This window comes from Gorilla gorilla, chromosome 12 (assembly GCF_029281585.2).
Source record: "Gorilla gorilla gorilla isolate KB3781 chromosome 12, NHGRI_mGorGor1-v2.1_pri, whole genome shotgun sequence".
Lineage (NCBI taxonomy): Eukaryota > Metazoa > Chordata > Mammalia > Primates > Hominidae > Gorilla > Gorilla gorilla.
In genome coordinates, this window is record NC_073236.2 from 112558007 (window position 1) to 112580183 (window position 22177).

General features: G+C 46.5%; 1 protein-coding gene and 1 long non-coding RNA gene across 6 annotated transcripts in view; one reads left to right on the plus strand and one right to left on the minus strand.

Moving 5' to 3' along the window:
• Nucleotides 1-22177, plus strand: part of GTF3C2 (general transcription factor IIIC subunit 2) — a 31177-nt gene that overhangs the window by 5560 nt on the left and 3440 nt on the right. For 2 of the 4 annotated variants that reach the window (XM_019021267.3, XM_055377631.2), the window contains exons 2-14: nucleotides 1052-1127; nucleotides 7850-8120; nucleotides 8281-8602; nucleotides 9195-9480; nucleotides 13434-13528; nucleotides 13896-13973; nucleotides 14112-14210; nucleotides 15027-15254; nucleotides 15424-15535; nucleotides 15747-15855; nucleotides 17455-17480; nucleotides 17670-17799; nucleotides 21947-22091. In XM_019021267.3, coding sequence (XP_018876812.2) covers nucleotides 7874-8120; nucleotides 8281-8602; nucleotides 9195-9480; nucleotides 13434-13528; nucleotides 13896-13973; nucleotides 14112-14210; nucleotides 15027-15254; nucleotides 15424-15535; nucleotides 15747-15855; nucleotides 17455-17480; nucleotides 17670-17799; nucleotides 21947-22091 — 1877 coding nt within the window. In that variant the 5' untranslated portion in view covers nucleotides 1052-1127; nucleotides 7850-7873. The remainder of the gene's footprint in view (nucleotides 1-1051; nucleotides 1128-7849; nucleotides 8121-8280; nucleotides 8603-9194; nucleotides 9481-13433; nucleotides 13529-13895; nucleotides 13974-14111; nucleotides 14211-15026; nucleotides 15255-15423; nucleotides 15536-15746; nucleotides 15856-17454; nucleotides 17481-17669; nucleotides 17800-21946; nucleotides 22092-22177) is intronic. The other 2 variants (XM_063695997.1, XM_004028991.4) reach the window with 1 other exon arrangement.
• Nucleotides 13642-15876, minus strand: LOC109025760 (uncharacterized). Of its 2 annotated transcripts, XR_008676772.2 has the most exons (4): nucleotides 15733-15876; nucleotides 14982-15160; nucleotides 14128-14404; nucleotides 13642-14017 (listed from the first exon to the last, which is right to left on the minus strand). It is a non-coding gene; the product is annotated as an uncharacterized lncRNA (long non-coding RNA). The 2 variants fall into 2 exon arrangements; XR_002004725.3 differs by lacking the exon at nucleotides 15733-15876 and having other exon boundaries at nucleotides 14128-14237; nucleotides 14982-15130.

The following is a 22177-nucleotide window of genomic DNA, read 5'->3' on the forward strand; positions in this document are numbered from 1 at the left end:
ATGTTTTGTTATTATTTTATTTTATATTTTTGAGATGGAGTCTCACTCTGTCGCCCAGGCTGGAGTGCAGTGGCGCGATCTCAGCTCACTGCAGCCTCCGCCTTCCAGGTTCCAGCGATTCTCCTGCCTCAGCCTCCTGAGTAGCTGGGACTACAAGTGCACGTGGCACCATGCCCAGCTAATTTTTGTGTTTTTAGTAGAGACGAGGTTTCACCATGTTAGCCAAGCTGGTCTGAAACTCCTGACCTTAGGTGATCCGCCCTCTTCAGCCTCCCAGAGTGCTAGGATTACAGGCGTAAGCCACCATGCCCGGCCTGCTATTTTTTATTTTTAGATACAGGGTCTTGTTCTGTGAGGATGGAGTGCAGTGCCACAATCATAGCTCACTGCAGTCTTCAACTCCTGGGCATAAGTGGTCCTCCCACCTCAGTCTCCCAAGTAGCTAAGACTGCAGTTGCATGCCACTACACTCAGCTAATTTTTTTTTTTTTTGAGATGGAGTCTTGCTGTGTCGCCCAGACTAGAGTGCAGTGGTGCAGTCTCGGCTCACTGCAAACTCTGCCTCCTGTGTTCAAGCGATTCTCCTGCCTCAGCCTCCTGAGTAGCTGGGATTACAGGCATATTCCACCACGCCTGGCTAATTTTTGTATTTTTTAGTAGAGACGGGGTTTCACCACTTTTGGCCAGGCTGGTCGGGAACTCCTGACCTTAGGTGATCCACCTGCCTCAGCCTCCCAGAGTGCTGGGATTACAGGCATGAGCCACCGCACCCAGCCTCAGCTAATTTTCAAAAAAAAATTTTTTGCAGAGACAAAGTCTTGCTGTGTTGCCCAGGCTGATCTTGAACTTCTGGCCTCAAGCGATCCTCCCACCTTGGCCTCCCAAAGTGTTGAGATTACAGGCATGAGCCACTGCGCCCAGCCCAGCATATGATTCTTGAGCCAGCAGCTGTAAATAAGAACACCTTCCCAGTTTGATAAGCACTTGTTCCTACCAAATGTTTTTCCCTCAACCCTCCTCGTGATCATTTATTTATGCAAGTGTTTTTCAGCTTGAGTGTGCGTCAGAATCCCCTGAAGAACTTGTTAAAACACAAGGTGCTGGCCCCATCCAGAATTGCTGATTCGGTAGGTCTGGGGTAGAACTAGGAATTTGCATTTTAACAAATTTGCAGGTGATACTGATGCTGCTGTTTCTGGGGCCACACTTTGTGAACCTCTGATATGAACTGTTTAATACCGTGTAGTGAATTCCTTTCTGCTTGAACTGATTGGAGAGGATTCTGTTCTATGCAACTGAACCAATATGGGGGGAATATTTATTTTATTTATATCTTCTTTGTTATCTACTTTGTCATTGATTAAAAGAAGTTATTGTTCTGTGTCATGAACATTTTGCTTTGTATCTTTTGATGCTGTTATTTGATGTTTAAATGTTCATGGCATTTATATCTTTTATATGATTTGAAGTTTTATTCATTATAAACTACTCCCTTTTGGGCTGGGCACAGTGGCTCATGCCTGTAATCCCAGCACTTTGGGAAACTGAGGCAGGGGGATCATTTGAGGTCAGGAGTTCAAGGCCAGCCTGGCCAACACAGCCAGACCCCATCTCTACTAAAAAATACAAAAGTTAGCCAGGCATGGTGGCACATGCCTGTAATCCCAGCTACTCGGGAGGCTGAGGCAGGAGAGTTGCTTGAACCCAGGAGGCAGAGGTTGCAGTGAGCCGAGATCGCGCCACTGCATTCCAGCCTGGGCAACAGAGAGAGGCTCCGTCTCAAAAAAAAAAAAATAGTACTCCCTTTATTCCTATTTAATGTTTTCCCCCTAAATTCGACTTTACTATTGTCATCAAAACTCCTCCTTTGTTTTTGCTTAGATTTTGCCCTGTACATTTTAGTTGATCTTTGTATTTTCAGCTTTTTGAGTTATTTTGTTTTAGGCATCTCTTGAAAAGCATATAGTTGTTTGTCTTTTAAAATCAAATCAGGGCTGGGCGCAGTGGCTCACGCCTGTAATCCCAGCACTTTGGGAGGCCGCAGCGGGCGGATCACGAGGTCAGGAGATCGAGACCATCCTGGCTAACACGGTGAAACCCCGTCTCTACTAAAAATACAAAAAATTAGCCGGGCATGATGGTGGGCGCCTGTAGTTCCAGCTACTCGGGAGGCTGAGGCAGGAGAATGGCGTGAACCCGGGAGGCGGAGCTTGCAGTGAGCCGAAATCACGCCACTGCACTGCAGCCTGGGCAACAGAGCAAGACTCTGTCTCAAAAAAAAAAAAAAAATCAAATCAGGCTGGGCACAGTGGCTCACACCTGTAATCCCAGCACTTTGGGAGGCCAAGGCAGGCAGATCACTTGAGGTCAGGAGTTTGAGACCAGCCTGGCCAACATGGTGAAACCCCATCTCTACTAAAAATACAAAAATTAGCTGGGTATGGTGGCGGCTGCCTGTAATCCTAGCTACTGGGGAGGCTAAGGCAGGAGAATCACTTGAACCTGGGAGGCAGAGGTGAGATCAGGCCACTGCACTCCAGCCTGGGTGACAAGAGCAAGACTCCATTTCAAAAATAAATAAATAAATAAATACAAAATTAAAATCAAACCAAATCTTTATTATTTTTTCTTTTGAGATAGCATCTTGCTCTGTCTGCCCAGGCTGGGATGCAGTGGTGTGATCTCGGCTTCACCTCCCAGGCTCAAGTGATTCTTGTGCCTCAGTCTCCCGAGTAGCTGGGATCACAGGCTTGTGCCACCATGCCCAGCTAATTTTTGTATTTTTAGTAGAGATGGGGTTTTGCTGTGTTGGCCAGGCTGGTCTCAAATTCCTGGCCTCAAGCAATCTGCTTGCTTCGGCCTCCCAACATACTGGGAATACAGGCATGAGCCTGTACCTGGTCCTATTCTTTCTTTTAATGGATGAATTTAAATGATATGTGTTTATTGTTATGATACATGTTTTCGGTTTTTTTGTTTGTTTTTTGTTTTTTGAGACAGAGTCTCAACTCCAGGCTGGAGTGCAGGAACGCGATCTCTGCTCACTGCAGCCTCCACCTCCCAGGCGCAAGTGATCTTCTCACTTCCAATTCCTGAGTAGCTGGAACTACAGGTCCCTGCTGCCCACCATGCCCAGCTAGTTTTTTTTTTTTTTTTTTTTTTGCCTCAGACGGAGTCCTGCTCTGTCACCCAGGCTGGAGTGCAATGGCACTATCTTGGCTCACTGCAACCTCTGCCTCCCGGGTTCAAGCAATTCTCCTGCGTCAGCCTCCCAAGTAGCTGGGATTAAGGCACGCGGCACCACACCCAGCTAATGTTTGTATTCTTAGTAGAGACAGGGTTTCACCATGTTGGCCAGGTGGTCTCAAACTCTTGACCTCGTGATTTGCCCATCCCGGCCTCCTAAAGTGCTGGGATTACAGGCGTGAGCCACTGCACCTGGCCCTGTTTTGGTATTTTTCTGTAGAGACAGGGTTTTGCCATGTTGCCCAGGCTGGTCTCAAACTCCTGGGCTCAAGGGATCCTCCCACCTCTGCCTCCCGAAGTGCAGGGATTACAGGCATGAGCCACTGGGTCCTGCCCTAAACTCACCCTTTTATAATGACACTGATCTGACTGGTCAGGGTGGAGCCCTTGTGGCCTAATCATCTCTTAAAGGTCCCACCTCTTAATACTGTTACAAATGGCAATTAAATTTCAACATGAGTTTTGGAGGGGATGTTCAAACCCTAGCTCTTGGATTTCACAATCCATTTGATGTTTTTGAAAGTGCAGGAATTTTTTGTTGGAAATTTCCTTCTGTTTTCTGAATCACTTCTTCAAAAGGGTACTCTTCATCTTTCTATCCTTTTCTTTCGGTATATGCATAGGTCCTTTTGGCTTGTGACTAATTTTGAATGGGGTAGTTCTGTCAGGGCTTCTTATTTATCACAGGAATAATATAGATGGATTTTCACTGACCTTTATTTACCTTGGCAGTGTTATAATGTATCTTTAGCACATGTGTTTTCTTGTATCCTCAGCACCTGCCTCAGAGGGTTGGCCATTGCTATAGTTTATAATCTGGTTAGACTGTAGCTTCTTCAAGTGAGACAGTTGGAAGCTTTTATTTTATATTTCTTATGGGATTTGTATAAGCACACTTTTCCACTGAGACTGATGAATTGTTTATTCTTAAGGCGTATATATAGATCTATGGAGGGCGGGGTCCCATCCTGGGATTTGAACTATGTCTGCCCCTTTGTCACAGACAGGCAGGTTATTCTGGCCAAAAACTGGACCCTTGGAGAGTTCTGTGTTGCTTAGGTTTCGGGTTTGGTGGTCAGTGATTTATCTTAGTTTACTTTGGCCCATGGTTATACAACTAATTTTTTTGGGTTTGAAGAAAATGAAGACTCATGACAATTTAGTCAATTCTTCAATGTGGAAAGGTTTCTTGGCCAGACATGGTGGCTTACACCTGTAATCCCAGCACTTTGGGAGGCCAAGGTGGGAGGATCTCTTGAGGTTAGGAATTCAAGACAAGCCTGGGCAAAATAGCAAGACCCAATCTGCACAAAAAAATTAAAAACATATCTGGGCGTATTGGTGCACATTTGAAGTCTTGGCTATTTGGGAAGCTGGGGAGGGAGGATTGTTTGAACCCAGGAGTTAGTGGCTGCAGTGAGCTGTGATCACACCACCGCATTCTAGTCTGGGTGACAGAGCAAGATCCTGACTCAGAAAAAAAAAAATTTTTTTAATTTTTAAAAATTAAAAAAGGCAAGGCATAGTGGTTTATGCCTGTAATCCCAGCATTTTGGGAGACGAAGTTGAGAGAATTGCTTGAGTCCAGGAGTTTGAGTATGTAATCACGCCACTGCACTCCAGCCTGGGCAACATGGTGAAACTTAGTCTCTACAAAAAATACAAAAATTAGTCAGGCATGGTGGTGCATGCCTGTAGTCCCAACTACTCAGGCGGCTGAGGTGGGAGGATCACTTGAGCCTGGGAGGTCCAGGCTGCAGTGAGCTGTGATTGCACGATTGCACTCCAGCCTGGGTTACAGAATGAGACTCTGTCTCAAAAACAAAAAACAAAACAAAACAAAAAAAGGTATCAGGATGGGCATGGTGGCTAACACCTATAATCCCAACATTTTGGGAGACCGAGGTGGAAAGATTGCTTGAGCCCAGGAATTCAAGACCATCCTGGGCAACGTAGTGAGACCTCATCTCTACAAAAAATTTAAAAATTAGCCAGGCATGGTGATACATGCCTATAGTCCTAGCTACTTGGGAGGCTGAGGCAGAAGGATTGCTTGAGCTCTGGAGGACAAGGCTGCAGTGAGCTGTGATCACACCACTGCACCACTCCAGTCTGGGTGATAGAACAAGAGCCTGTCTCAAAAAAAAAAAAAAAAGTGGCGGGGCACGGTGGCTCAAGTCTGTAATCCTAGCACTTTGGGAGGCCAAGGTGGGCAGATCACCTGAGGTCAGGAGTCCAAGACCAGCCTGGTCAACATGGTGAAACCCCATCTCTACTAAAAATACAAAAATTTAGCTGGGTGTGGTGGCGGGCACCTGTTGTCCCAGCTACTCGGAAGGCCGAGGCAGGAGAATCGCTTGAACCTGGGAGGCAGAGGTTGCAGTGAGCCGACATCACGCCACTGCACTCCAGCCTGAGCAACAAGAGTGAAACTCCATCTCAAAAAAAAAAAAAAAAAAAAAAGGAAACGCTTTCTTAACGTAATAGGATGTTCCTTAATTGTCCCATAGTCTACCCAGCACCCCCATCCAGGTGAAATATTGATAGCAGGGCACCAGAGAACTCTTTGACTCATTCTTTTTTTTAAAGACAGAGTCTCACTCTGTCACCCAGGCTGGAGTACGGTGGCATGATCTCGGCTCACTGCAACCTCCACCCCACGGGTTCAATTGATTCTCTTGCCTCAGCCTCCTGAGTAGCTGGGATTACAGGCGCCTGCCACCATGCCCAGCTAATTTTTGTATTTTTAGTGGAGATGGGGTTTCACCATGTTGGCCAGGCTGGTCTCGAACTCCTGACCTCAGGCAATACGCCTGCCTCAGCCTCTCAAAGTGCTGGGAACCACAGGTGTGAGCCACCGTGCCTGGCCAACTCATTCTTTTTAAAAAATAAATTCATTTATTTATTTACTTGAGACAGGGTGTTGCTTTGTTGCCCAGGCTGGAGTGCAGTGGTGTGATTACAGCTCACTGCAGCCTCGACCTCCTGGGCTCAAGGAGCCTCCCAAGTCTTCAGCCTCCCAAGTAGCTGAGACTACAGGTGTGCACCACCATGTTTTTTTGTAGCAAAGGAGTCTCACTCTGTTGCCCAGGATGGTCTTGAATTCCTGGACTCAAGCCATCCTTCTGCCTTGTCCTCTCAAAGTGCTGGAATTACAAGCATGAGCTATCGTGCCTGGCCAGAAAATTATTTTTAAATGTTTTTATTTAAAATACCATACCCAGGCTGGAGTATGGTAACACCATCATAGCTCACTGTAACCTTGAACTCCTAGGCTCAAGCAATCCTCCTGTCTCAGCCTTCCAAGTAGCTGGGACTACAGGTGCGCACCACCATGCCCGGCTAACTTTTAAAATTTTTTGTAGAGATGAGGTCTCCCTATGTTGCCCAGACTGGTCTTGAACTCCTGGCCTCAAGCAGTCCTTCTTCCTTGGCCTCTCAAAGTGTTGGAATTACAGGCATGAGCCATCCTGCTTGGCCTTGTACTTATTCTTAAATAAACTTATTCCTTGACTGCTCTTTACAGAAAGAGATGTTAACATTAAGTATGCCTCTTCACTTTGGTCTAAATTTTGTAGTATCTGGCAGCTCTTTTTTGTAGTATATTTTGAGGAAGTTGGTGTCCCTTTCCTAGATTCATGATAGACAAATTTTTCTCTCTCTCCTTTTTTGGAGTGTGTGTATGTCTGTGTGTGTGTGTTTTATTTCATTGGGTTTCAGAGACAGAGGTTAAATAATTGTGCATTCACTGCTTCATCCTTACAAGAAAATATATGAGCTTTAAATTAGATAATGTATGTATAGCACTTAGTATAGTGCTTGGCACATAGTTAGCATTTAATAAATGGAAGCTTTATGGCCAGGCGCAGTGACTCATTATCTGTAATCCCAGCACTTTGAGAGGTTGAGGCGGGTGGATCACCTGAGGTCAGGAGTTTGAGATTAGCCTGGCGCACATGGTGAAACCTCATCTCTATTAAAAATACAAAAATTAGCTGGGCGTGGTGGTGCGCACCTTAATTCCAGCTACTCAGGAGGCTGAGGCAGGAGAATTGCTTGAACCCGGGAGGTGGAGGTTGTAGTGAGCTGAGATCGCCCCATTACACTCCAGCCTGGGCAACAAGAGTGAAACTCCGTCTTTAAAAAAAAAAAAAAAATGGAAGCTTTATTTGTTTACTTGTTTATTGTCTGCTTCACCAAAATGTAAGTTCCATGAGGGCAGGGGCCTTGTCTGTCTTGTTTATTGTCATATCACCAGTTTCCTTTTTTGTTTTTAATTTTTAATTTTATTTTATTTTGCTAGAGAAGGGGTCTTGCTGTGTTGCCCAGGCTAGCCTCAAACTCCTAAGCTCAAGCTGCCTTCCTGCCTCAGCCTCCCTAAGTGCTGGGATTACAGGTGTGAGCCACCGCACCTGGCTCATATTACCAGTTTCCAGAACAGTCCTGACATATAGAAGGTGCTTAGTAAATATTGTTGAATAAGTGAATAATCAGGGAACTTGGTTATGAGTGTGAGAATGAGGGAGAAAAGATGGGGAAACAAAAATCTGAGCTAGTACAAATAGTTTTTGTCCTCTACTCATTTGTATGTCTCTGTATGCAGGGGCAGCCATTTTGGGGGGTGCTGATGGATACCTGCGGGGTCGGCTATGTTGCCCTGGGGGAGGCCGGCCCCGTGGGGAACATGACTGTGGTAGACTCTCCTGGACAAGAGATGCTAAATCAGCTTGATGTCAAGACCTCTTCAGAAATGACCAGTGCAGAGGCTTCCATAGAGATGTCATTACCTACCCCTTTGCCTGGATTTGAGGATTCTCCTGATCAGAGGAGGCTCCCTCCAGAGCAGGAAAGCCTCTCCAGACTGGAACAGCCAGGTATGTACCTTGTCCTCTTATCTTTTTATTCCCCATGCCGAGCTTAAGATGAAAGAGCAGATTGAGCTCATAGGATCTTACAAACCTGCGTACAGTGTAATCTTTTCCATAGAGGTTTGAGTTCTGGTCCCATCTCACAGACCCATATTCTTCTCTACAGATCTTTCTTCAGAGATGTCAAAGGTCTCAAAGCCTAAGGCCTCAAAGCCTGGCCGGAAGAGAGGTGGTAGGACACGAAAAGGCCCCAAAAGGCCCCAACAGCCTAATCCTCCATCAGCCCCACTGGTTCCTGGTCTCTTAGATCAATCCAACCCTCTGTCCACCCCCATGCCTAAGAAACGAGGTCGAAAGTCCAAGGCAGAGCTGCTGCTGCTGAAGTTGTCAAAAGACCTAGATCGGCCAGAATCTCAATCTCCAAAGAGGCCCCCTGAGGACTTTGAGACCCCTTCTGGGGAACGACCCCGCCGAAGGGCTGCCCAAGTGTAAGGATTGTGGGGCATAGCTTGGTGGAGGGGGGTTGGGTGAAGGGATCAGGGTGGGGCAGATGTTGGAGAGAGAAGACTGATGAGGTATTAGGTAAGCAGGGGTGGTGTCTGGATTCTAGGGACTTGAGCAGTCCTTTAGGCTCTTACCACAGCACTATTAATGGTATGTATTGCTAACTTGGTTTATCTAAGAATTATTGTCTGTACTTTATGTCCTATGCCATTTTTCACAAACTTTACCCAGCTCTTTATTGTTTTACTGTCCAGTATATGTCAGTATATATATGCTGTTCCATTCTTTCTCTTGCCCTCTGTGTTCTTTGACTGTGGTAGGATGAAAAATGTATTGAACTTGGAGTGAGAAGACCTGGGTTCAGATTCCACATTTGTTATCTCAGTCATCTCGGCCAAGTCATATAACTTAGATTTCTGGTTTTTCATCTTCCAAGGGGGAAGAGGAAATTAATAGAGTTAATTGGTTAATCATGGGGTTATTGGGAGGCTCCATTAAGATAAAAATCAACCATGTCTGGAAACGTGGGTTCTCAGTCATATGTGAGAATGGCTCTGACTCTGTTCGTTCCCACAGGGCACTTCTGTATCTTCAGGAACTGGCTGAAGAGCTCTCAACAGCCCTGCCTGCCCCTGTGTCCTGTCCTGAGGGCGCCAAGGTGAGCAGCCCCACCAAACCGAAGAAGATCCGGCAGCCAGCAGCCTGTCCAGGTGGAGAAGAGGTGGATGGTGCTCCACAGGATGAAGACTTTTTTCTCCAGGTTGAGGCTGAAGATGTGGAAGAAAGTGAGGGCCCAAGCGAGAGCTCATCTGAACCTGAGCCTGTAGTGCCCCGAAGCACCCCGCGAGGATCTACTTCAGGGGTAACCTCAATGGACAAGAAAGTGAATGGGGACATAGTAGGATTTTAGGGGACCAGCAAGGTACTGAGAAAGGAAAGACAGCTTTGACCTGGTAACTATAATAGACAAAACAGGTTAAAGAAAAAAGGGTTCATTTCCAAAACATTTGGCATATTAGGGAGAGCGCAGAAGAAGGGGTATGGTAAACAAGATTATTCATTCATATATTGAGTATCTGTTCTCTGTTAGGAAACACAACAAACGTAAATAAGACAGTGTATCCTGCCTCACAAGTTCACAGTGCAATCAGCACTGCCCCAGGAGTGAACAAAATGATTTAGGCATGTAAAGGAAGGGTAATTAACTGCCTAGACTTCACAGAGGAATGATAGTTGAATTGCTTCTTGAAGGATAAGTAGAAGTTTGCCAGAGAGGATGGTTTTCCCATAAATTGATTATGGCTGGAGCATAGAGCCTGGAGTAAAGTTGTAGGCGAGGTTAAACTGGAGAATATGAAAGGACATAGACCTATAGGAACCAACAAAGACTGTTTTTGTTTATGGTTTTTTTTGGTGGTAAAATGTATATAACATAAAATTTGCCATTTTAACCATTTAAAAATACACAATTGAGGCCGGGCGTGGTGGCTTATGCCTGTAATCCCAGCACTTTGGGAGGCCAAGGCAGGTGGATCACCCGAGGTCAGGAGTTTGAGACCAGACTGACCAATATAGTGAAACCCCGTCTCTACTAAAAATACAAAAATTAGCCAGGCATGGTGGCACGCACCTGTAGTCCCAGCTACTTGGGAGGCTGAGACAGGAGAATCACTTAAACCAGGCAGGGAGAGGTTGCAGTGAGCTGAGATCATGCCACTGCACTCCAGCTTGGGTGAGACAGTGAGACTCCATCTCAAAAACAAAACAAAACACACAATTCAGTTGTATAGAAACTGTACAACGAACATTTTTAAGTAGAAAAATAACATCAGTTGGGAAAATAGGGCAAACTATAGTTGACAGAAGACAGTTTTGCCAGACGCGGTGGCTCACGCCTGTAATCCCAGCACATTGGGAGGCCAAGGCAGGTAGATCACAAGGTCAAGAGTTCGAGACCAGCCTGGCCAACATAGTGAAACACCGTCTCTACTAAAAATAAAAAAAAAAATTAGCTGGGTGTGGTGGCGCACGCCTGTAATCCCAGCTACTCAGGAGGCTGAGGCAGGAGACTCGCTTGAACCCAGTAGGCGGAGGTTGCAGTGAGCTGAGATTGCACCATTGCATTCCAGCCTGGGTGACTGTGAAACTGTCTCAAAAAAAAAAAAAAAAGACAGTTTCAGTTATCCAGGTAAGAGATAGTGAGGTCCTAAATCAAGCAGTGAAGGAAGAGAAGAGCAGGGAGGGGGCAGATTCAAGAGATATGTAAGAGGCCAGGTGCAGTAGCTCACACCTGTAATCCCAGCACATTGGGAAGCCAAGGGAGGTGGATCACTTGAGGCCAGGAGTTTGAGACCAGCTTGTGAAACCCTGTGTCTACTAGAAATACAAAAATAATTAGCTGGGTGTGGTGGCATGCACCTGTAGTGCATAGTGAAACCCTGTGTCTACTAGAAATACAAAAATAATTAGCTGGGCGTGGTGGCATGCACCTGTAGTCCCAGCTACTCGGGAGGCTGAGGCAGGAGAATCACTTGAACCCAGGAGGCAGAGGTTGCAGTGAGCTGAGATCGCGTTATTGCACTCCAGCCAGACTCTGTCTTTAAAAAAAGAAGAGATATGTAAGGTAATTTTTTATTTTTGTAATTCTTTTGTTTCTGTGTTCTCTCACAGAATGGAATATGTAAGAGAATTAACAGTATTTGGGAACTGAAGGGAGGGAGGAAGTTGAATAGCAGTTTCCAGCTAAAATGGTGGCATCATGCACTGAACCTGGGAACACGAAAAGGGTGAGGGATGTGGGAGGGGCAAAGGTGGGGAGGGGAGAAGATGAATTCACTTCCTTTTTTCCTTTTTTTTTTTTTTTTTGAAACAGAGTCTTGCTCTGTCACCCAGGCTGGAGTGCAGTGGAGTGATCTCATCTCACTGCAACCTCTGCCTCCTCGGTTCAAGTGATTCTCCTGCCTCGGCTTCCCAAGTAGCTGGGATTAAAGGCATGCGCCACCACGCTCAGCTAACTTTTGTATTTTTAGTAGAGATGGGGTTTCGCCATGTTGGCCAGGCTGGTCTTGAATTCTTGACCTCAAGTGATCTGCCCGCCTTGGTCTCCCAAAGTGCTGGGATTACAGATGTGAGCCACCACACCTGACAGAATTCACTTTCTGACATGTTGAGTTTGAGGTGCCCATGGGTCATTCTGCTGGAGATGTCTGGTCACCAGTTGCATATATGAGACCAGTGCCTTACTTGCCTCATGTGCAACATCTAAGGGAGAACAGAAACCCTCAGTAATTGAGATAAATGCTATTTTGATGCAACATTTAAAAAAAATCAATGCAACAAATCATGGATATTTCGTTCCATGATGAACAAAATATCAAAATTTTAAAGACAGGATCTTTACTGATTTTTTTTTTTTTTTTTTTTTTTTTTTTGAGATAGAGTTTTGCTCTTATTGCCCAGGCTGGAGTGCAATGGCACGATCTCAGCTCACCACAACCTCCACCCCTCCCGGGTTCAAGCAATGCTCCCGCCTCAGCCTCCCAAGTAGCTGAGATTACAGGTGCACACCACCACACCCGGCTAATTTTTGTATTTTTAGTAGAGACGGGGTTTCACCGTGTTGGTTAGGCTGGTCTCGAACTCCTGACCTCGTGATCCGCCTGCCTCGGCCTCCCAGAGTGCTGGGATTACAGGCATGAGCCACCATGCCCGGCTTTACTGATTTTTTCAACTGATTACTGTTTTTTTCCATTTGCCTCACGCTCTAATATGGCTTGCCACAACACTGTCTAGAACTTGTAGAGAAGTTGAGACTGAGTCAGGTTTACATTACGGAAATGTAAACTTGATAATCAGGCATAAAGATGGTAGTCAAGCTGGGTTTGGTGGTATGCATTTGTACTTCAAGCTACTCAGGAGGCTGAGGCAAGAGGATTGCTTGAGCCCAGGAGTTCAAGTCTGGCATGGGCAACACAGCAAGACCCTGTCTCTAAATTTTAAAGAAGGCCAGGTGTGGTGGCTCACACCTGTAATCCCAGCACTTTGGGAGGCCGAGGGGGAAGGATCGCTTGAGCCCAGGAGTTCAAAACCAGTCTGGGCCATGGCGAAACCTTGTCTCTACAAAAAAATACAAAAAAATTAGCCAGGTGTAGTGGGGTGTGCCTGTAGTCCCAGCTACTCAGGAGGCAGAGGTGAGAGGATTGCTTGAGCCCAGGAGGCAGAAGCTGGGGCTGCAGTGAGCCAAGATTGCGCCACTGCACTCCAGCCTGGGCAACAGAGTGAGACCCTATCTCAAAAACAACAAAAAAACAAACAAAAAGACAGTAGTTAAAGCCATGGGACAGGAGAGAGAGAGAGAGAGAGAGAGAGAGTGAGTGTGTGTGTGTCTGCCTGCCTGTGTAGAGGGGCGAGAAGACGACAGGAACTCTGGGGAATACCATCATCGAGGACACCTGTCAAGAAGGGAGAACCTGTGAAGGAATATTAAGAGAGGGGAAGAGGAGTAAGGGAGACTATTCCATAGGGCGGGAGTTTCAAAGAGGCATAAGGGAATCCTGTGAATCAAACACCATGGAGATGTTGAGGAAGCTGAACAGAAAATAGGTAACAGATTTTGCATTTTCGATGGAGGAGTAGAGCAGAAGGTGAAGAAGTCATTATAGTGGTTGAAACACAAATCTTTTAAGATGCTGATAGGGCAGTGATTGGAGGGGGAAGTATTGCCAAAGAAGATAAAAACTGGGAAAGAGCTGTCTCTGGGACTTTGTCCAACCTGTAGAATTTGCTCCCTTATATTTTCTTCAATTTGATCCTCAGAAACAGAAGCCACACTGCCGGGGAATGGCTCCCAATGGCTTACCAAATCATATCATGGCTCCTGTTTGGAAGTGCCTCCATCTCACCAAGGACTTGTGAGACTTGGGGACAGGGGGCTGGGGTTAATAAAGGGGTGGTAGAGGAGTGCAAGGGCGGTATTGAAGTGGGGCCGTGGGAAAGAGAAGCACTCATGGGTGGAATACCGTGATGACATTCATTACTAAAAAGCACTGCTCTAGAGGCAAGAGCTCTAGAACTCTTTAATTAAAGTGAAATAAAATGAAAGGCTCTGTTTCTCAGCTGCGCTAGCCACATTTTAGGTGCTCAGTAGCTAATTGGAGCTAGCAACTGGCATATTGGGGAGCACAGATAATGGATCATTTCCATCCCCACAGAAAGTTTTACTGGACTGTGCTGCTGTAGAATCCCTCTCCTTCATTAATGCTTCTTCTTTTTCTCCAGCCGAGAGCAGAAACATTCATACTGGGAGTTTGCTGAATGGATTCCTTTAGCCTGGAAGTGGCACTTGTTATCTGAGCTGTAAGTTGAAGCAACATCTCTGTAGCTTAGGAAGGGTGACACCACTGGAGACGAAAGGGTGACAGAGGCTCTATAATGGGAACTCTGAGATGGGTGAAACACTTCCAAATTTAGACTGTTCCCTTTGTCTTCCCCCAGTGAGGCCGCTCCCTACCTGCCCCAGGAGGAGAAGTCTCCATTGTTTTCTGTACAACGTGAAGGGCTACCTGAAGATGGCACCCTCTACCGAATAAACAGGTGAAGATTGCACATCCGCCCTTTTTTCTGATTGTAGGAGCCAGAAACAAGAAAAATGAATGTTGAAAGAGATGACAGATAAGTCCTGTCCTTCCCCTGATGCTGGTTCAGTTGGTCCCAAGAATAAGAGTGCTGACTAGAGCTGGTCAGTCCTCTCTGATTTGTAGTGTTCATTACTGGCAGGCTGAGGGAAGCTAGAGAGATTTAGGGGCCAAAGCAGTTCACAAGGTTACATCTACTCAGATAGACCTGGACAGACTAGCCTTAGGGAGAATACTATAGTATTCTAGAATGAACAGCCCTGAAGATGAGCTGGAGTTAGACAGACTTTGGAGGCCGGGTGTGGTGGCTCACGCCTGTAATCTCAGCACTTTGGGAGGCCAAAAAGGGAGGATTACTTGAGCCCACGAGTTCAAGACCAGCCTAGGAAACATAGCAAGACCCCTGTCTCTACAAAGAATTTAAAAATTAGTGGGGTATGGTGGCATGTGCCTGTAGTCCCAGCTACTCCAGAGGCTGAGGTGGGATAACCACTTGAGCCTGGGAGGTCACGGCTGCAGTGAACCGTCGATCATGCCACTGCACTCCATCCTGGGTGACAGACCCCATCTCAAATAATAATAATATAAGACAGACTTTGGGAAGGAAAGGAGGAAGATACAAGTGGAAGCCAAGGACTGTTCTCACTTGTAAACTGTTTTTGATATTCAGGCTCTTGCTTGAGCCAGTTCATACTGGCTCTGGGTGGAGCGCCCATTCAGTCCTCATTACCTTTCATTAATTCCTTTCTTCATCCCATCTTTGATTTTTCTCTAGATTTAGCTCGATCACAGCACATCCAGAGCGCTGGGATGTGTCCTTCTTCACGGGGGGACCGCTCTGGGCTCTGGACTGGTGCCCAGTGCCAGAGGGGGCAGGAGCCTCGCAATATGTGGCTCTTTTCTCCAGCCCTGACATGAATGAGACACACCCACTGAGCCAGCTTCATTCGGGTCCTGGGCTGCTCCAGCTCTGGGGCCTTGGGACCTTGCAGCAAGAAAGCTGGTGAGGTGGGGTTGGACACTGCCATGGGAGGGTGGTTGAGGACAGCAGGATGGGGTCTGGACAGGATAGGGGGAAGGGCTGGGATTGGGCTGAGACAAGGGGAGTTTACCTCTGGCAGCCCTACGTCCCTTCTTCCTACCCACCATCCCCACATGCTCTCTCTCTCCAGTCCTGGCAACAGGGCCCACTTTGTCTATGGGATTGCTTGTGACAACGGCTGCATCTGGGACCTCAAGTTCTGCCCCAGTGGAGCATGGGAACTTCCAGGCACCCCTCGGAAGGTACTTCCCAGTCAACTGTGGGATGGCCCTAGGACTCAAAGCCAGGACAAAGAGGCCCTGGGAATTCTTAGAGTTGAAGGAACGAAGGTTGGAGTGTAGTGGATGGAGTTTTTCCAGCAACTTCATACAGTATTTTCAGGGACTAGAACCTCAAAGGTTTTCTGTGAGTCAACTGAAGGCAGCAAGCCTCAGCATACCTTTTACCCTTTAGGCTCCTCTCCTGCCCCGGTTGGGTCTCTTGGCTCTGGCCTGCTCAGACGGGAAAGTACTGCTATTCAGTCTACCCCATCCGGAGGCCCTGCTGGCTCAGCAACCCCCAGGTGAGTAGCACAGCAAGGAGAATGGGGCTGCTGCAGTGGTGGTCACAGCATAGCAGGGCCTGTCTGTCTCCCTGGAAACTCCTCTGGGCCAGTCTCTCAGCACAAAGCCTTACTCAGCCACACACACACCCTGCATTGTGACTCGTTTGTTCTCGAGCCCTCTCTCTTTTGCAGTCTTACAGCTGTACTCTTTCAGCACATTTCCTTTTATCTCCCCCTTCTTCCCTCTTCTGTGCTCTCAAGACTTTCCCCCTCTTGCTGCCACAGGTAACTGGCTGTGTAAAGAGCTGCTGAGGGCTTGGGCTGATAGATAGGGCCCATCTCCTCTGCTATACTCTTGTTTCCCCCAATCCTGTTCTTAGCCTCTCCTGCCCTCACCACCACACAAACATAATCTCTTGTTCTGAAGAGAGGGATGGAATAGAGAGCTGAAGATGAGCAAAAGGAGGGAGGAGTCAGGAAAAGGCAGCTTCTATATGTTGAATTTATTTTTCATTAGTACTGAGTATTTAAAGAAGAGGGCACCCAGGCTGGAGCCCTGGGAAGTCCCATATGTGGTGGTCTGGTGGAGTGGGTTGAGGAGGTAATAGAAGGTCAGAAAGTAAAGATAGTAAATATAGACCATTCTTTCAAGAAGTTTGGCTGTGGGGCTGGGCATGGTGGTCCATGCCTTAATTCCAGTACTTTGCAAGGCCTAGGTGGGAGGATTGCTTGAGCCTAGGAGTTTGAGACCAGCTGGGGCAATATAATGAGATGTCGTCTCGACAAAAAAATTTTTTAAAGTAGCCGAACATAGTGATGCATGCCTGTAGTCCCAGCTACTTGGGAGGCTGAGGTGGGAGGATCACTTATGCCCAGGAGGTTGAGGCTGCAGTGAACTGAGATTGTGCCACTGCACTGTAGCCTGGGCGGCTTAGTGAGATGCTGTCTGAAAAAAAAAAAAAAATTTCGCTGTGAAGGGGAACCAGTAATTGAGGGTGGTGGATTGCCTAAGTGTGGTCAATAAAGGAAGGTTTTCTCCCTTTATTTGGATAGGAGACATTAGGGCATGTTCACATGGCAATATGGGAGTGACCTAGACTAGGGAGGGAACAAGTGGATGACACAGGAGGAAGGAGGATAACAGAATGAGCAGTGTTCTGGAAAAGGTGCTAGAGGATGAGAAGAGAGTAGAGTGAAGGGATTGCTCTTCTGATAGGAGGAAGGATACTATCAGGTGTAACAGAAGGAAAGAAGATGGGAGCAGATAGAGGTAGGTTCATAAATTTGGTGATGAAAAGATAAGGACTTTCTCAATAAAGGATAAGGGAACGTCATTATTCAAAGGATTGGTTGCTGATTTAAGAGCAAGGCCTGTGTCCACAGAGGAGGTCTAAAGAAAAAAAAAAAAAGGCAAGGCCTGGCTAGGCATGGTGGCTCACACTTATAATCCCAGCATTTTGGGAGGCGGAGGCTGATGCAGGAGGATTGCTTGAGCCCAGGAGTTGGAGGCTGCAGTGAGCCATGATCATGCCACTGCACTCGGGCCTGGGTGACAGAGTAAGACCTGCTGAGTCCTTGGGATCCATAGAGTTAGTTCCTGCTCTTTTTCCCTCACAGATGCAGTGAAGCCTGCCATATATAAGGTGAGTGAGGAAACTGCTACCTTAGCTGAGGCTCTATCTTCTTAGAGCCTCACCTTGCTGATTCCACAGTGAGTCTCCTTATACTTCTGAAAAATACCCTCATCCTGCTGGATTAAACATTGATTTGAGCTTTCGTTCCATACAGTGTAGGTGTCCCTAACCCTAGTCCCATCTCTTCTTTCCCTGCAGGTACAATGTGTGGCAACTCTGCAGGTGGGGTCTATGCAAGCTACAGACCCCTCTGAGTGTGGTCAGTGCCTTAGCCTGGCCTGGATGCCTACCAGGCCCCACCAACACCTAGCTGCTGGATATTATAATGGTAAAAAAAACAAAATAAAACATAAGGAACTATTGCTCTTTAAATTTTTTATATATGCTTGTTTTTTGGTTCTTTCTTTGGTGGTTCAATACTGGACATATAGTTAGAAATATTCAAGCAATGTAAAAAAAAAATAGAAATAAGTCACTAGACTATTTCTACTCAGAAAAAAATTAAGAGTACATAGATGCTGGGCCAGGTGCGGTAGCTCACGCCTATAATCCCAGCATATTGAGAGGCTGAGGCAGGCAGATCACTTGAGGTCAGGAGTTCGAGACCAGCCTGGCCAACACAGCGAAACCCTATCTCTACCCAAAAAATACAAAAAATTAGCTCAGGACGGTGGCGCACGCCTGGAGTCCTAGCTACTTGGGAGGCTGAGGCCTGAGAACCCAGGAAGCAGAGGTTTCAGTGAGCCAAGATCACACCCCTGCACTCCAGCCTGGGCAATAGAGTGAGATCCTGTCTGAAAAAAAAAAAAGAGTAGATGCTGGCCAGGTGTGGTGGCTCATGCCTATAATTCCAGTACTTTGGGTGGCCAAGATGGGAGGGAATCACTTGAGGCTGGGAGTTCAAGACCAGCTGGGCAACCTAGTGAGACCTCATCATTAAAAATAATAAAATTTTGCCGGGTGCAGTGGCTCACACCTGTAATCCCAGCACTTTGGGAGGCTGAGGCAGGTGGATCATGAGGTCAAGAGATGGAGACCATCCTGGCCAACATGGTGAAACCCTGTCTCTACTAAAAATACAAAAATTAGCTGGGTGTCATAGAGTGCACCTGTAGTTCCAACTACTGGGGAGGCTGAGGCAGGAGAATCGCTTGAACCTGGGAGACGGAGGTTGCAGTGAGCCAAGATCATGCCACTGCACTCCAGCCTGGCAACAGAGGGAGACTCCATCTCAAAAAAAATAATAAAATTTTTAGGCCGGGCACGGTGGCTCACGCCTGTAATCCCAGCACTCTGGGAGGCCGAGGCAGGCAGATCACGAGGTCAGGATATCGAGACCACCCTGGCTAACGCGGTGAAACCCCATCTCTACTAAAAATACAAAAAATTACCCGGGCGTGGTGGCGGGCTCCTGTAGTCCCAGCTACCTGGGAGGCTGGGTCAGGAGAATGGCGTGAACCCGGGAGGCGGAGCTTGCAGTGAGCCGAGATGGTGCCACTGTACTCTAGCGTGGAGGACAGAGCGAGACTCCGTCTCAAAAAAAAAAACTAAAAATAATAAAATTTTTAAAAAATTAAAAAGTGAGGAGGAACATCATTTCATGCAGTTCTTTATATATAAAAATACAAAGATTAGAGGAAAGAGTTTTATAAAAATGGGATCAGCCAGGCATGGTGGCTCACACCTGTAATCCCAGCACTTTGGGAGGCTGAGGCAGGAGGATCGCAGCCTAGGAGTTGGAGACTGGGCAACATGGTGAAACCCCATCTTTAACTAACTAGCTAACTAACTAAATAAATGAATAAAGATGGGATCATACTGTGTAAAGTATTCTAAAAATGTATTAAATTTAATTATATCTTAATTTTATAGAAGAAAAAGACACTAAAGTCAGACTGAAATATTGGCTAAGCTCCTGATGAATGTTCCTTCACTATAAGCAACACTAGTTCCTCCAAGATACTTTTAGAATTAAAAAGACTATAAATAAATTACAAATAATATTAAGTAGTTGGAGTTATTAGGTTTTGTTTTGTTTTATTTTCAGATAGGGTCTCACTCTGTCACCCAGGCTGGAGTGCAGTGGCAAGATCTTGGCTCACTGCGTCCTGGACTTTCTAGGCTCAAGCGATGCCCCAACCTCAGCCTCTGGAGTAGTTGGGACTACAGGAACGAGCCACAATGCCTGGCTAATTTTTGTATTTTTTGTAGAGACGGGGTTTCGCCATGTTGCCCAGGCTGGTCTTCACCTCCTGAGCTCAAAGTGATCTGCCTGCCTCAGCCTCCTAAAGTGCTGGGATTACAAATGAGAGCTACCATGCCTGGCCTAGATTGTTATTTTTAAATGACAGTGTTATTGGCCAGGTGCGGTGGCTCATGTCTGTAATTCCAGCACTTTGGAAGGCCGAGGCGGGCAGATCACAAGCTCAAGAGATCCAGACCATCCTGGCCAACATGGTGAAACCCTGTCTCTACTAAAAAACACAAAAATTAGCTGGGCAGGATGGCGCGTGCCTGTAGTCCCAGCTACTCAGGAGGCTGAGGCAGGAGAATCGCTTGAACTGGAAGGCAGATGTTACAGTGAGCCAAGATCGTGCCACTGCACTCCAGCCTGGCAACAGAGTGAGACTCCGTTTCAAAAACAAAATGACAGTGTTGTTTTTAGATATAAGTAGACTTTCTGCTAGGAGATAAGGAAATTAGCACTCTTACACGTCTTTTTATCATCCCTTTCGCCATGTTCTTTTTCTTTTGGTGGTATTATTCTTACATTGTCAAGGTACATGATTCTTGATGCTGTTCTGCTTTCTTAATTCCTAAACTTGATTGAGTGCCTCTACCAGTCCATTTATCTTAGTCTCCCCTCCAATTGCTGAATTATTTACATTGCATGGCTATAATTCATCGTCAACAAACTTTTTCAAGAAAGGTTCATAGGTGCTGCATTCATTCCCAGAGTGGCTCAGCCTTCTGAGTAGCTGAGACTACAGGCATGCGCCACCACACCAGGCTATTTTATTTTTTTTGAGACAGGGTCTGTGGGGTCCAGGCTGGAGTGCAGTGGCACGATCTCGGCTCACTGCAACCTCTGTCTCCCGAGTTCAAGCAGTTCTCCCATCTCAGCCTCCTGAGTAGCAGGGATTACAGGCGCATACCACCAAAGGCCAGCTAATTTTTGTATTTTTAGTAGAGATGAGATTTCACCATATTGTTCAGGCTGGTCTCAAACTCGGACCTCAGGTGATATGTCCACCCTGGCCTCCTAAAGTGCTGAGATTACAGGCATGAGCCATCGTGCCTGGCCTTTTTTTATTTTTTAGAGGTGGGGTCTCACTATATTGCCCAGGCTGGTCTCAAACTCTTGGGTGCAAGTGTTCTTCCTGCCTTTACCTCCCAAAGTGCTAGGATTACAGGCATGAGCCACTGCACCTAGCAACATTGTGTTGCTTTTGACTTTTTGCCTGTTCTCTTTGTCTTGGGGCAGAGTTAGCGAACATTTTCTTTTTTTTTTTCTTTTTTTTGAGATGGAGTCTCGTTCTGTCTCCCAGGCTGGAGTGCACTGGCGTGATCTTGGCTTACTGCAACCTCTGCTTCCTGGGTTCAAGTGATTCTCATGTCTCACCCTCCCAAGTAGCTGGGATTACAGGTGTACACCACCACACTGGCTAATTTTTTTTGTATTTTTAGTAGAGATGGGGGTTTTACCATGTTGGCCAGGCTGGTCTTGAACTCCTGACCTCAAGTGATCCACCCACATTGGCCTCCCAAAGTGTTGAGATTACAAGTGTGAGCCACTGCGCCTGGCTTCCTAGAGTTTTTATGCTTTTTTTTTTTTCTCTTTTTTTTTTTTTTTTTTTTGAGACGGAGTCTGCTCTTGTCACTCAGGCTGGAGTGCAGTGGCACAATCTCACTGCAAGCTCCGCCTCCTGGGTTCAAGCAATTCTGCTGCTTCAGCCTCCCGAGTAGCTGGGATTACAGACACCCACCACCACATCTGGCCAATTTTTTGTATTTTTAGTAGAGACGGGGTTTCACCATGTTGACCAGGCTGGTCTCAAACTCCTGACCTCAGGTGATCCACCACCTGCATTGGCCTCCCACAGTGTTGAGATTACAGGCATGAGCCACCGTGTGCCCCACCTATGCTTTTTAAAAGTCCCTTGACTTTTATTTATAGGGAGTAGAGAGAGGTGCATTCTACTCTCTGCACTAGGTGTGTTCACCCTATCATTTTTCAACTGTAGATTCCAGACAAAGCAATTACTTTTTTGTTGATGAGAATTGGGGTTAAAATATCAGGTTGAGTCTTTAAGCCCTGTAGGGAGTGTTGGATAGCTAATCAGGATCCCCACATCCTTTCATAGTGGTTTGGATCTGAGGGTAGAAGACAAAGGTCCTAGGAGCCCAGAGAAAGAAATTAGAGCAAGGAAGAGAGAACTTGCTTTTAATGCTCACACATTCTGTCCTTATTTCAGGCATGGTGGTTTTCTGGAACCTTCCCACTAACTCACCCCTGCAGCGGATACGGCTCTCTGATGGCTCCTTAAAGCTCTACCCCTTCCAGTGTTTCCTAGCCCATGACCAGGCTGTGCGTACCCTTCAATGGTGCAAAGCTAACAGGTATGGAATAGGAGGTATGTGGAGGGGGAAGGTGAAGACTGTGACAGGCTGACTTCCAGATTTGTTTGGATTTGACCTTCTCCCGT